Source organism: Euprymna scolopes, chromosome 10, assembly GCF_053919585.1.
Source record: "Euprymna scolopes isolate OS-2025 chromosome 10, ASM5391958v1, whole genome shotgun sequence".
NCBI classification, from domain to species: domain Eukaryota; kingdom Metazoa; phylum Mollusca; class Cephalopoda; order Sepiida; family Sepiolidae; genus Euprymna; species Euprymna scolopes.
In genome coordinates, this window is record NC_136491.1 from 43,762,941 (window position 1) to 43,777,140 (window position 14,200).

General features: G+C 36.0%; 1 protein-coding gene across 6 annotated transcripts in view; it reads left to right on the plus strand.

The window, feature by feature from the left end:
• The window catches only part of LOC145285955 (cyclic nucleotide-gated channel alpha-3-like), a 242,747-nt gene that overhangs the window by 202,944 nt on the left and 25,603 nt on the right, over positions 1 to 14,200 (plus strand). For 2 of the 6 annotated variants that reach the window (XM_080134479.1, XM_080134478.1), the window contains one exon: positions 9,187 to 9,269. The exons of 2 other annotated variants lie outside the window; for them this stretch is intronic. Coding sequence is in view for 2 of the 4 variants with exons in the window: in XM_080134476.1 (XP_079990602.1) it covers positions 1,120 to 1,191; positions 9,187 to 9,269 (155 nt within the window). In the remaining 2 variants the exon portion in view is untranslated. Of the gene's footprint in view, positions 1 to 1,034; positions 1,192 to 9,186; positions 9,270 to 14,200 lie in introns of those variants that run through there. 2 more of the 6 variants (XM_080134476.1, XM_080134477.1) reach the window with 2 other exon arrangements.

Here is a 14,200-nt window from a genome sequence, read left to right on the forward strand (position 1 = left end):
TAATTCCATGCGTAGACACTCTTTAGTGTGTATCTGTAATCTGATAAGACTGAACGGAGCCATTCTTTTTAAACAATTATTTTGTTGCATAATATTAGAGAGGTTGATCTTACAGTCCATAAGCTTTAAAATATGTGAACATCAGAAATGTGTTCGTGTTTGTGTGTGAGTTTACCTTTTGTTGGACTGTAATTGTAGCGAGAATGGCAATAGTAGTTAAGGTATTTTTAATGTGTTATAAATCGTCTTCCTTGGGTGCGTCGCCTCTCTTTGTTGGTTGCTTGTTGTTGTTGTTGTTGTTGTTGTTGTTGTTGTTGAGTAAATCATGCTTCTGCACAGAGCTCACAAAGATCATGCCTCAGGATTGCCTGATCCGCATGAAGTTCCTTTCATTGGTCACAGCTACTCGTTATTCTGCGAGACTGCAGTTTTTATTACCCCCTGACTCCAACGCAGAGTACAGCAAGTAGAATCCTCAGCGGTTGCATGCAAAGTCGGGGAAGGTTTAGCCTAGAGCACGCAAATGAGAAACTGTTTATATTGAAATCATTTAGGTCGCATAGGCTCGAAGAGAATCCGTTTCAAACAAAATGGGAGTCTTTTTCATTGGCTGAGAATTCTCAAATTCACACGACGTACATTTAAATTAAGATGTTTTTATTTCGGGATTTCAGACTGCGTTTGTGTGGACGTCAGAGAGAGCAATTGATTTCGGATTTTCACATTCCCACTCGGTACAGAAGGAGAAAGAAGTGACAAAAAAATGGGACAAGCTAAACGAACAGAGTAGGTTATCCAAGCGTAAACTTTTTTTTTTTTTTCACGTTCGCTCGTAATGCGTCTCTATTTACTTATCTACCTCATCGTGACGTCATCACCAGCGCCATGACAAATTTAGTTGATCGTTTGTGACGTCATAGAGAGTTTAACTTTCGAGCTAAAAGTATATATATATATATATAAAATATATAAAAATGTAAACTCGCATGAATCAGTATGGTACGTCTTTTGGGGCCGGATTAATTCTGTTGTCGGACCATTTTTTTTTTTTTTTTTTTTTTTTTTTTATTCTAAAGTGGTTAAATTTCAAGTCGGAACCCCGTTCAAACGCACAAGACAATGACAGAACAACAAAAGAAAAAAGGCATAAAATGTGGAATTCTACGTAAAAGGACGATGGTAAAGCATGAGGTGTGTGAAAATCCCATAATTCCTTTCCTTTCAGCCATTTTGTTAGATATTCAATTAGCTGTTGCGCTTCGTTTTTCTTTCTTTCTTTCTTTTTTAAAAAGGATATTTAATTGCACTAACCTGTACGCCCCTTTTGTTGGTTTCTTAAATGTTATATCATGGGCGGACCCAAAAAAAAGTATTTCGGGCGTGTCTTCTATGTTTGCGCCTACTCCATTGGCCAACTAAGATTACATGATTGAAATAGCTGTCAATCTTCTAAGACTGTAGAACAGAAAGACAGCCTCATTCTAACATTTAAAACATCTTCATTGTGTCACATTCGTTAAGGTGTAAACAAAAGGAATAAAAGACAATGGTGTTGTTAAAAGAATAAGCCTGATAGGCCCTGAACTGGCATCTAAGCTTCAGCCTCTGTCCCATCGACGAAATGTTGCATCCCTCTGCCTTTTCTACAAGTATTTTAGTGGTGAATGCTCTGACGAACTGCAATCACTTGTGCCCCCACGACGTGAGCACCCTCGACAAACCCGACAGGCTGCTAAATCCCATCCCCACACTGTAGAGATCCCTAGATGTAAAAGATCCTTTTACTCCAATAGTTTCTTCCCCAGAACCGCTAGACTCTGGAATTCCATTCCAGGTCCCTGCTTCCCCCAACAGTACTGACGTGCAGACGTTCAAGTGTAACGTGAACCGACATCTTGCTGCCCAAATCCCTACATAGTACCCCAGTAGTTGTTGCCCCTGATAGTAGCCCCCTACACCAAAGTGGCAATTTGCCTTGTTTGGGGTAAAAAAATGTAATAAGTGTTTGGACGAAAACAAAAGTTTAAAAAGTACCCAAGTAGTGTGCAATAAGTGTCCCGTTAGTAGGGAATAGAAAAGTGTTCATATAATGAGAAAGTTTGATGGTAAAATCAGGCCGTGTCCATGTGTATATGTAGGATGTGTGTGTGTGTGTGTGTGTGTGTGTGTGTGTGTGTGTGTGTGTGTGTGTGTGTGTGTGTGTGTGTGTGTGTGTTACATTGCTAAGCTCATGTGCTGTCGTGGTTATTTTGGGTCCTTGTGCCTTTTTGCCAAACTTCAAGGCCAACAGCTCGGGGATGAGGGTGGATGTGAGTTGTTTTTGGTCATTCCAACATGGTCAAGCAACGTGGATGAATAGTTGGCAGTAGCTTCTTAGAAAAGAAAGAAAAGAAAATGACTAGTGGGCGATTTCTTAATCTCCCGTAAGGTAGCTCGCTTGAGAGATCGACTCTGACTGTACAAACCAGAAATGAAGTTAAATAATTGCTATTGCATCAATCAGTGCTCAGCTTAGTAATTAAACGTAGATGTAAAAATCGTTATGGTTGCTCCTTGCAGTTGGTGATTTAGTACCGCTCCTACAACCCCCCCCCACCTCATATTAAAGAAATATTGGAAATATTTATCAATATGTGAAGTTGAAAGGAGAAACATATTTGTGTGTGTGTGTGTGTGTGTGTGTGTGTGTGTGTGTGTGTGTGTTATTGAAAATAAGAATGGGCCGTGGACACGTTATTTGTGTCTTTAGATTTCCGTCTGGTCGGCGTCTTTGTTTTGATTTTTAATTTGCATGAAAAGCCATTGTTATTTTTTATTTATTTGTTAATGGTTTTCTTTACAATAAACTATTATATATATATATATATATATATATATATATATATATATATATATATATATATATATATATATATGCCAGAGATAACATAGATACACGCGTAATAAGAGACACGTATTAATAATAATAGTGATGAGGCATAATAACAAAAGACAGACAGAATCTCCCACTCCCCCGTAACATTACAAATTTACCACTTTTTTGAATTCAAATATATTTTGTTTCTGACTCCAAAATATTGGGGTTTTATACTGTTGCGGACCAGGATATAAAATACCCTAACTCGCTACAAGAAAAAATAGTGAAACGAATTGAATGAAAGAAACAAAGAACTCAAATGCTGGAATAAAATGAACATGTCGTTTATTTTCTGTGGAGAAATGAAAGTCTTCGGTGTACACGTGTTCATTCAGCCGGTGACGACTACGCGCGTGGAAAGAAAGGGGGAATGCAATAGAGAAACGCGAAGTGGCAAGCCGGTCGGTAGAAAGAAAGGGTTAAGCTCAGTAGAGCGTCGCGCACATGTCTGTTTTGATGGACCAAAGCAAAGGGGAGATAGAGTGAGAAAAGTCAATCCAGTTCATGGAGAGAGAAAGCGTATAAAGTGTACTTGCGCTTGCCCCACATTACAGTAGCAGGGAAAGTGACGTTAGAACACGTGGTCGGTTCGTCGACTCAATAGGTCGAACGCTGGTCCGGACGAAAAAAGGGCATTTAACAGGTTTTGTTGACTTTTATACTAGAGTTAGTGTTCTGGGTGCGCATGTCTGGTTTTCACTTAAAAGGAAGTGACGTCACAGCTCGGGTGTGTGTATGCGCATGAATGTGAGTGTGTGTATGAGGCTGTGTATACGCGTGCGTGTGTGTGTGTGTACATACGTGCGTACATGTGGGTGTGTATATGTAAGGGAAACATGTTCGAACAAGACTTCCCTTCCTGGGGAGGAAAAAAATATGTATATACAAGAGAAACGTATTTTGTTTTGTTTTTTATGTATATATATATTTTTTTTTAATAAGTTATATATTGTTTGAAATATATGGCCAATGAACTTTTCGACCAGTTTTTGTTGTTGTTTGTGGTGTGTTGTTTTTTGTAATTTCTTTGTCCGTTTCTGAGTGTGTATGTTCTTGTATTGGAGTAGGAGAAACGTGTAATTGTTCGTCTATGAATACAGGTTTCAGTCTGTCTATTGCTATAGTGTCTTTTTTTTCTCTTTTTAATATCGTAAAATACTTTTTACTCCTGTCGAGAACTAAATAAGGTCCGGAATAATTGGGACATAGTGGTTTTTTACTGCGTCGTTCCTGATAAAAACGTGTTTACATGTGTAAATATCGCTTGGAATGAAAATGTTCGTGTCTGGCTTTTTGGTTGGAGTAAATGTTAATCATGACATTTTGTGTTTTAAGTCCGTCACAAAAGTTGTCATTGGGGAAATGTCTGTATTGTTTTTGCAGAATTGTCCTGGTAAAATCAGTGTTGATCCGAAAACTAATTCTGCAGGTGTGCTCTGCAAATCTTCTTTCACAGTGTTGCGAATTGCTAAGAGAATGAGTGGCAAATTGTCTGATCAGTCCGATTTGTTTTCGTTCATAGCCAAAGATGCTTTTAATTGTCTATGCAATCATTCCACCATACCGTTTGCGCAAGGATGATACACGATGTGCTTTGTTCCCAACAAATGGTTGAATTCAGTGAAAAGAGTTGATTGGAACTGTGAGCCCCTGTCCGTTGTGATTACGGAGGGCACTCCGAAAATCGCTATCCAATCTTGTAAAATCGCTCTGGCTATTGTTGCGGCTGATATGTCTTTCACTGGTATTGCTGTCGGCCATCTGCTGAATCTATCGACTATAGTAAGGATGTGGATATGTCCTTTTGAAGTGGGCAAGAGTCCAACCAAGTCGATATGCACATGAGTAAATCTAGCGTCTGGTACACTGAAAGTTCCTGAAGGTGATTTTGTGTGCCTGTGAACTTTGTTTTTTTTTTTGGCAAGGAATGCAAGTTTTGGTCCAATTACGAATATCCGTATTCATATTTGGCCAAACAAAACCTTCCGCTATTAATTTCACGGTGGCACGTTTTCCTGGGTGGGACAAATTGTGGAAGTGCTGGAAAACTTGTCATCTGAGGCTGGGTGAAATATAAGGGCGAGGGTGTTTTTGTGAAACATCGCAATAGAAATTTGCTGTTCCGAATGGTATCGACATTTCTTTCAGCTTCAGTGAAGTTTTGTCCATTATAGCTGGGAGCGTGGTATCGGTTAATTACTTTTGTGCTATTAATTCCATACTTAGTGGAGTGGAATATACAGAAGCAATTGTTGCGCAAGATAAAGCGTCAGCTACAACGTTTTCCTGTCCTTTTACGTATCGTATATCGGTAGAATATTGGGCTATAAAGTCCAGGTGTCGAATTTCTCGTGGACCATATTTGTCGACATGTGGTGTGTGTAGAGCAAACATTAGAGGTTTATGATCCGTATAAATGGAAAATTTTCTGCCCTCGAGGAGATGTTTAAAGTGCTTAATTGCAAGGTAAATTGCAAGTAACTCTCTCGAGAAAGTACTATATTTAGTCTGCGCTTTGTTTAACTTGGCAGAGAAGAATGAAATAGGGGTCATTTTGTGGTCAGAAATTTGGTGAATGACAGCTCCTACTGCTATTTCCGGTGCGTCTGTCGTAAGCGTAAGTTCCGTTGTATCGCTATCTTGGATATATGTAAGTTTGGTGAAGTTTGCCAAAGCAGTTTTTGAATGTTCGAAGGCCTGTAGTGCAGGTCCTTCCAAAACTAGCTGTTGGTTTTTGGTTCGTTTTTTTAACAAGTCCGTTAAGGGAAACATGTTCGAACAACACAAAATTAATAAATATCTATAATGTTTTTATGATAAGTAGTACTTATCATTTCTTTTGTGTCTTTTTTTGTTTTATTTTATATCAGTCGAAGTTGTCAGAAATCAAGGGCTCCGCAGCCTCGGGCTAACCCTTGAACTCTATATGATATTCAAATGATGGAACATTTGAATATCATATAGAGTTCAAGAGTTAGCCCGAGGCTGCGGGGCCCTTTAATTTAAGTTTTTTATATCTCAAACACTGAGTTAGTAAAGAAATTAAGAACATAATTTCCTCTCCTCAATTAACCATTTTATATGTTATATATCTTTCATTTTGGTCTCTTGGTCTTACTGGATTCCGGGACAAGAATTTATCTAGTCTGGTGGAGTATCCAGCTTCGTGCTGTTACTGGAGGTAACATCACTTGGGGAAAGTGCACCATTCCTCGTAAAAGCTAATGCATGTTAGCCATAGTGAAGAGATCTTATTTGGGTAGTAAATACCATGTGATTTTGAATATTTGGTCAGGTTTTACTTCTAGGGAAAATATCCTCATGCCAGGTTGTTCTGGCAAACCCCTGTACAGAGAGATACTCGAGGATAGTGTCTAGTAGGCATTCAAGTTATCTCCTTTCTGTAGTGTATGCGTATGTGTATAAAAATGACAAATGCCAATTTCATATTGTTCATGCGCATTGGAAGGTGACATTGTTAAAAGAAGTACGGGATTTCTTTTCTTCTTTGATGTTTATTGGTTTTCCCGAATTCCTATCTTTTAAAGTTTTAGAATTATTGTAATGGCGAGCTACGATGAATAAGAATGAAATCTAGTGGAATGTGTCGGGCCGAAATTACGGTTTGTCTCTTATTATCCTTTTCTCGCTAAACTTTCGTTTTTGCCGTCTTTTTTTTTTTTAATTATTTGTTTCCTTTGGTGCTGGTCATTTGATTGGAAGACAAGACATTCTTTTCACTATCTCCTTCTTCCGGTTGTGTCCCTTAGATTCTGTTAGAGGTTAGGCAGCTCAGATTCGTCTCTCCATTGATTAGTCATTGGAAAGTAAAGAAAGGAGCAGGAGAAAGGAAGAAATTAAGTGTTTATATTATTACTCATCGGAATACTGTTCTCATCTTGGGTGTGATTTTCACAACGTTACGGTCGATGTAACCATCGACTTTCTTCAGGTGTATCTTGTCGAACTCGGGAATGTTTCTGTCGAACTCGGGAATTTGGACGAAATTTCGAGCGGAACCCTTTATTTTACTTCACGGGAGTAGCATGCTCTTGTTCCGTCAGCCATGACTGGATAGAGGTACATCGACCGAAACGTTGTGAAAATCACACTCAAGATAAGAACAGTAATCCGATGAATAATAATATGAATAACCAATCCTCATCTCAAAAATTAAGTGTTGCTGCTTTAAAAAAAAAAAAAACTTATTTTATTTATTTCCGTCATCATCATCGTCATCGTCATCATCGTCATCGTCATCGTCATCATCATCATTCTTACTATTATTATGACTATAATTTTGGTTTCACTACAAAACAACTGAGCAAGAACTTTTTCACACCTAAGCCATCTCACTGAAGTAGGACAAAGTAAATCTGGAAATTCAGCATCCATTTCCAGGAGTAAGTCACGAAATTAGCGATGATGAGATCGAAAGTAGTTAGCAGTGGAAACAACAGGCTCTAAGACGTATGACAGGTTCCAATGCTCTGCACATAGTGCTTGTTTGTGAATGATGTCAGGGTTTTCAGGCCATCAGAATCTTCAACAGCCTGATTAATGTGCACGACCAAGTCCTTTTCTTTTTCACACATATTTCTGCCACCATCCGTTGTTATGCACTTCAATTTCTTCCATTCTAGGTTGTATTAAGCTAATAGCTTTCCTACTTTTGCAAAAAAAAAAAAAAAAAAAAAAAATCCAGGCCTGTTTTTCCATGCATACTATGCATAGATGCGAGTTCCTTGGCAATCTCAAACTTGGCATTTATTCCTCTAATGAACAACAACAATTGAGATATGTCTGACACATCGGTTGACTCCAAGTGCAACATTTAGCTCTCCAGCTTCATCTGTTACCATCTATACCATGGGTTATGATCTTTTGAAGTTGAACGTCAAAGAACGACGTTATTTTTGCACCAACCTAATATAATCAAATAACAGGAAAACTTATGGATATATCTACTTATCAGTTGAAAATATTAGTGTAAACTAAACGTGACAGAAAATTATCAAGTAGAAGTTTAGTAAAAAATAAAACTAATTTGAATAAAACACGCATCAAGTTATTTATGTTATAAATTTCAAACAAGTAAAATATTTGTTTATTTTCTAATATTACGTTGTGATTTGACTTTCAAGCACACTTGATGCATATTTTATTTCATTCAAATTAAATCAACGTTTCTATATGGAACTCACGCCCTTGACGTTATTCTCGCGTTACCTACGCACAGTCCAAACATTTAAAAATACAACCGCTGAGATACAACGTGTGGCTCTTTAAAAACAGATTTTTCTTTCTCCAACTTTACAACATGGTAAGGAAGAAGAAGATAAAAAAAGAAAGAAAACAACATACTGAGGATGGAGTATAGCTCCGAAATATATTTATGTTATAAATTTCAAAACAAGTAAAATATGTGTTTATTTCCTAATATTACGTTGTGATTTGGCTTTCAAACGCACTTGATGTGTATTTTATTTTATTCAAATTTAATCAACGTTTCTATATGGAACTCATACCATTGGTGATAAAATTAATTTCTTTCTCATATTTCCAATTGTACGTTGAATGTTTCTTTCTTATGTTTCCTTCCTCATTTTTCGGTCGATTTATACGTTTTTTTTAACCTTTCCAGTTTGAGACGTTTTATTTATTTCTTAGATTAAAAAAAAAAAATTCTGTAACATGTTTGACGTTAAAGAGTCCAGCATCATTTTCTTTTTATATCTAACCCCACCTCTACCTTCCAATAATCAAAGGAAGTCAATGAATGATGTTTTTTCTTTAGATCATCAGAAATGACCGGTGTTTGTTTTTAACTCCTTATTGAAATTACAAAAAAAAAAAAAAAAAAAAAAAAAAAAAGCATTAGGAAACTAAAAGTCAGGCAACCCCTGTCATCTGAAATTAATTTCAAAAGAAATCTACTCGACATAAAAATGTCAACGATAAGTGTTTTATTTATCTTAAGTGATTATACTTCTGTAGAACGAACTGTATTCGAACTTGGCACCCCTAGGTTGTCAGTCTGTGTCGTTAGCCACTATCACCTCCCAAGTAATTCTATGGTTTTATATGAATATTAGTGTGAACACTGGCAGAGCATAATGTTTTTCCATCATTTTTGACGAAGGCTGTATGTGCTAATAAATTATAATCTAGTAAGTCTGAGCGCTGAGAATAACAAGTCTACATGATCCTACCTGTCTGCCCATCAATGTTTATTCTTTCACAAGTGACATGCTGATTTTATATTTAAGGTCGACGCCAAAGGACAGTCCACTGAAAAAGTAATAGAATGGATCCAGAATCGATTCATATTCTCGGACTTGTTATCTTTAAGGTGAGTCAAACAAGGGGATGAGATCTGTTTGGTGGATTTATCTCGCTCCCACAGCGACAGGATGTGACACTAGGGTGGGAAAGTGGGAATGAAGAGTCATCGCCCCTCAAGAAGGAGCATTCTAGCTTGCAAAAAGTGCCTGAGTCGGTAGAAGTGCCTCAAGCGATTAGCAATAAATTAACTCCTTTTCAAGGAGAGAAGGCAAAGCCTGAGAGGGTGGGCCACCTAGAATTGCACAGGTCCAGCAACATACCACAATCAACAGGGAAACTGCCACTTCAGAAATAGCATAGGCTCTGTTGATTTTGGTGCCGAGGGAAAAAAAATCTTGGATTCATTGCACAATCCTAGCATGTACACACACATACACACAACACACAACACACACACACACACACACACACACACACACACACACACACACACACACACACACACACAACAGAGGCATATTACATAGTGTGAGTGAAGGTATTTGTAATGTTGTAAAATGTCCCGGCTCACAGTCATCAATAAGACAATAGAACAGAATAAAGACGAATAATTAACAAGCACACGCTCTCAGAGTAAACTGGCCCACATGCTTTTTATTTACTTTATATATATCGTTTCAGGGGTGAGTAACTCTTTTGAGATTTATGTCCCTATAATTGAAAACATTGCAGTATTGTTTGTTAACTGGTTTGCGTGGTTAGTTTTAGTGTGTGTGTGCGTAGTTGACTGCTTATAAGAAAGTGATTTATATTTGTTCACATACAAATACACACATATTTCCAATATGTGCATAAGAAAATGGCAATTTTCCATAGGCTGGCAATCAACCTCATTATAAATTTAAGATGGCCGCCATCATAATATGCAACTTATTTGGATGTAACAGTACCACTCCCATGGATGGTTATATATATATATATATATATATATATATATATATATATATATATATATATATATATATATATATATATATGTATACATATATGTATCCATATATGTATATATATGTATGTATATATATGTATATATATACATATATATGTATATATATGTATGTATATATGTATGAATATGTATGTGTATGTGTATGTGTAAGTAAATTCTTGGTACAACAAAATGGAAGGAGAAATTTCAGAGGAAACATAATTTAATTTAAATAAAAAGATCAAAGAAACAAAAAAAAACGGGCAGGTGGAATTGTTAAAATTTTCCTTAAGGCCTTATCGTCTGACCCTCTAAGAGGAAACGTCAGAATGATAAATTAAAAGCTAAGAATCGAATGAGGAAAGAGGGAAATTGGTTTCAGTTGGAAAACCAGTGAGAGAAAAAAAAAAAAAACTGAAACCAATTTCCCTCTTTCCTCATTCGATTCTTAGCTTTTAATTTATCATTCTGAGGTTTCCTCTTAGAGGGTCAGACGATAAGGCCTTAAGGAAAATTTTAACAATTCCACCTGCCCGTTTTTTTTTTGTTTCTTTGATCTTTATATATATATATATATATATATATATATATATATATATATATATATATACGTTTTGTTTTATTTTTTATTACCGTATCTTTCTGTTAAGTTACATTATTGTTCCAGCTACTTAGTCGTTTTTTTTTTTTTGCCGTCTGTAGCATCCTCAGACTTTTACAGAAATGTTTACTATTTTGGGATGAGAGAGTGAAAGAGTGAATGAGGTCACGGGGGGGGGGTGCGAGGAGAGCGGAAGAGATACAGGAAGGGAACAAGGGGTGAAGGTGGGGGGGCTTGGTATGTCGATAATGTTTTAGTTTTGGGGTTTAAGGAACTTCTGGGGGAGGGTCTGGGAAGTTTATTTCTGGTGTGGCTGAGGGCATAGGGATACATGGAGGGGAAGGGGAATATAAAACGCATATCTGCTCTACAACGGTATTGAGCACTTTCTTCAGTTTTTATTAATTACCATTTCCACTATATATATATATATATATATATATATATATATATATATATATATATATATATATATATATATACTCGGGTTTTTTTTTATTAAAAAGTAATGGACTAGTGAATTCAACGAGGTTGTTAGATAGTGCTCAATAAAAAGAGCTGATAATACTTGTTTATTGTTATATAAACATGTTTACATCCCGCTGCTACAAACAGCCACTTGTTTCAATCAAACAACAGATAGCTTATTCATTGAACATTTGAATAGTCAAGTCGCTGCCTGATGATATCTGTTGTTTGATTGAAACAAGTGGCTGTTTGTAGCAGCGGGATGTAAACATGTTTATATAACAATAAACAAGTAATATATATATATATATATATATATATATATATATATATATATATATATATATATATATATGTACATATAAAATAAAATACACATCAAGTGCGCTTGAAAGCCAAATCACAATGCAATATTAGGAAAAGAAACAAATATTTTACTTGTTTGAAATGTATAATTTAAATATATTTCGGTGCCAAACTCCATCCTCAGTATGTTGTTTTTTCTTTCTTTTTTTTCTCTTCTTCTTTCTTGCAATGTTGTAAAGTTGGAGAAGGAAAAGTCTGTTTGTAAAGATCCGTGCATTGTCTCTCAGCAGTTGTATTTTGAAATTTTGGGACTGCATTGGCAATGCAAGATTAACGTCAAGTTCCAACATTGGTTAGGATGGAGGACAAAACACTTCCTACAAAACTGTTTTATGGCTCGATAGATAGGGGTAAAAGACCACAACACAAACCAAGAAAAAGGTTTAAGGATTCTCTGAAAAACAACTTGAAAATACTTGAGATGGATATACATAACTGGGAAGCCCAAGCGAACGATCGATCACTGTGGAGAAAACCATCAGAGAAAGTTGTAAGATTTTTGAAGAGCAGCATGTAGAGCTTGCTGTCTTTAATTGTGTTTTAAGAAAATAGGATTAACATATAATATCATAGAAATTACCACAGGAATTGGAGTGCACTGTATGTGGCAAATACGTTTTGTCAAAAGATGGTTTTATAAATCATCTGAAATCAGACAATCAAAGACAGGAACGACAGTCTCATGAGGAGTCTTTTACAGCACTAAGTTGTCATATTTGTTGTCTAATCTGCAAATCTAAAAGTGGCCTGACACGACATTCAGAGATTCACAATATTATAATGCAGTCACCTTTACAAGAAGGAAAGTTTTTATATCACATATGTGTACTTTCATGTAGAACTAAAGCTGGATTAAAAAGTCACCTACGTGCACACAGACACACAACACTTACTTGAAGAGATGGCAAACTTCTGTCAAGAAGTAGCAATCATATATATATATATACATATATATACATATATATATACATATATACATATATATACACATATATACACACATATATATATACATACATATATATATATACACATATATACACATATATATACACACATATATATATATATATATATATATATATATATATATATATATATATATATATATATATATATATATATATATATTGTTACGACGTATCCCAGTCCTACTGGGGACGGTAGAGATGGGTGACGTAACGAAATATATGAAAAAAAAAAAAAAAAGTTTCCCAGGTTCCTTGATAATGTGTTGTTATGGGAATGGGACAACCGTCCCGAAGACAACAATAAAATGAAATGTACTGGACAACGAAATCACATAAGAAATAACGAGGACAAATATCATCGAAAAATTAACAAACTTTTATTTATATAAAAAAATACAATAAAATTCAAGAAAAGAAAAGAAAATTAAATATGCCTAACTAAATGAAATGATTTAATGATTCAAATTCTACCGAGAGAAAAATATATTAACAATCAATGTTCACATAAAACAAGAAATCGTCTGCTCAATTAGATACAGGTTATAGGGTAAGAGAGAGATGTTGGAGAAATGAAAGTTTTGATTGAAAAACTTATTTAATGTCCTTTGAAATGTAACCTTTCTTTCGTCTCCTTTTTTTTATATATATATTTCTTTCCTGTAAATTGTTTATGTTTGATTACGCGCGCGCAGGTTAATTTTAATATTTTTGTCCTTCGGATGATTTGTTTCATTACGCGCGTGCGTATTAATTGCTCCAAATATTCGTTTCCGAAGCTCATCGAAGTCCTTGATTTATAGTAAAAGTTTCATTGCTCCATGATTCCTTCCTTCGCTGGGTTCATTCTTTTATTCGGTCAATATTCTAACTCTGACCGCTGATCCTCGGCTGGTGTTGTTGATATTTACCTCCGCGACGCCGCTACCACGTCGTCGCCGGGGTCGCCAACCCGACCTTCGCTGACTTAAGTCTTATCGCTTTGAAGCGCAACGCTCCACTGTCTGCTGACAACTTTTTCAGGCCCCTCTCTCTCTATACGATCTATCTATCTCTTTCTCTACACAGTTTCTCTCTATATATACGGTTTATTTCTCTCTATCTTTCTTTTCTCTTTCCTTTTCCACTCTTCGTTCAAAGTATCTCTGTCTCTCCCTTCTCCTCCTGCTCGCAGGCCTCCTCCTCCCCTTTTTTTTCTGTTTTGTTTACAAAATGTGACCGAGCAGACATGAATTGAATCCTTTTGGCGCGAAAAATGATACAGTGAATAAAATATACTGAAAATATATCTCCTCTCGGCTAAAAATCAATAAAATAATTTATTATACATTTTAATAAATGTATCATAATATATATAGTCATCCATATATATATAGTCATCCACATACAGTACTGTTTCGCTGTTTCGCAGTTCATCAGTGCAGCTAGACAAGCAACTACGTCAAGCCAAGATCGAAACCCGATCGCCCAAATGGCAGTTCGATCTTCTAACTGTTGCGGCTGCTGTTATGCGGGCTGTGAATTAACAATGTTTTGACATTGTCCAAAATACCTAAGCTCAATTTGTTTACACAAAGAGCATCATTTCATATGTTAATGGCAGTTTG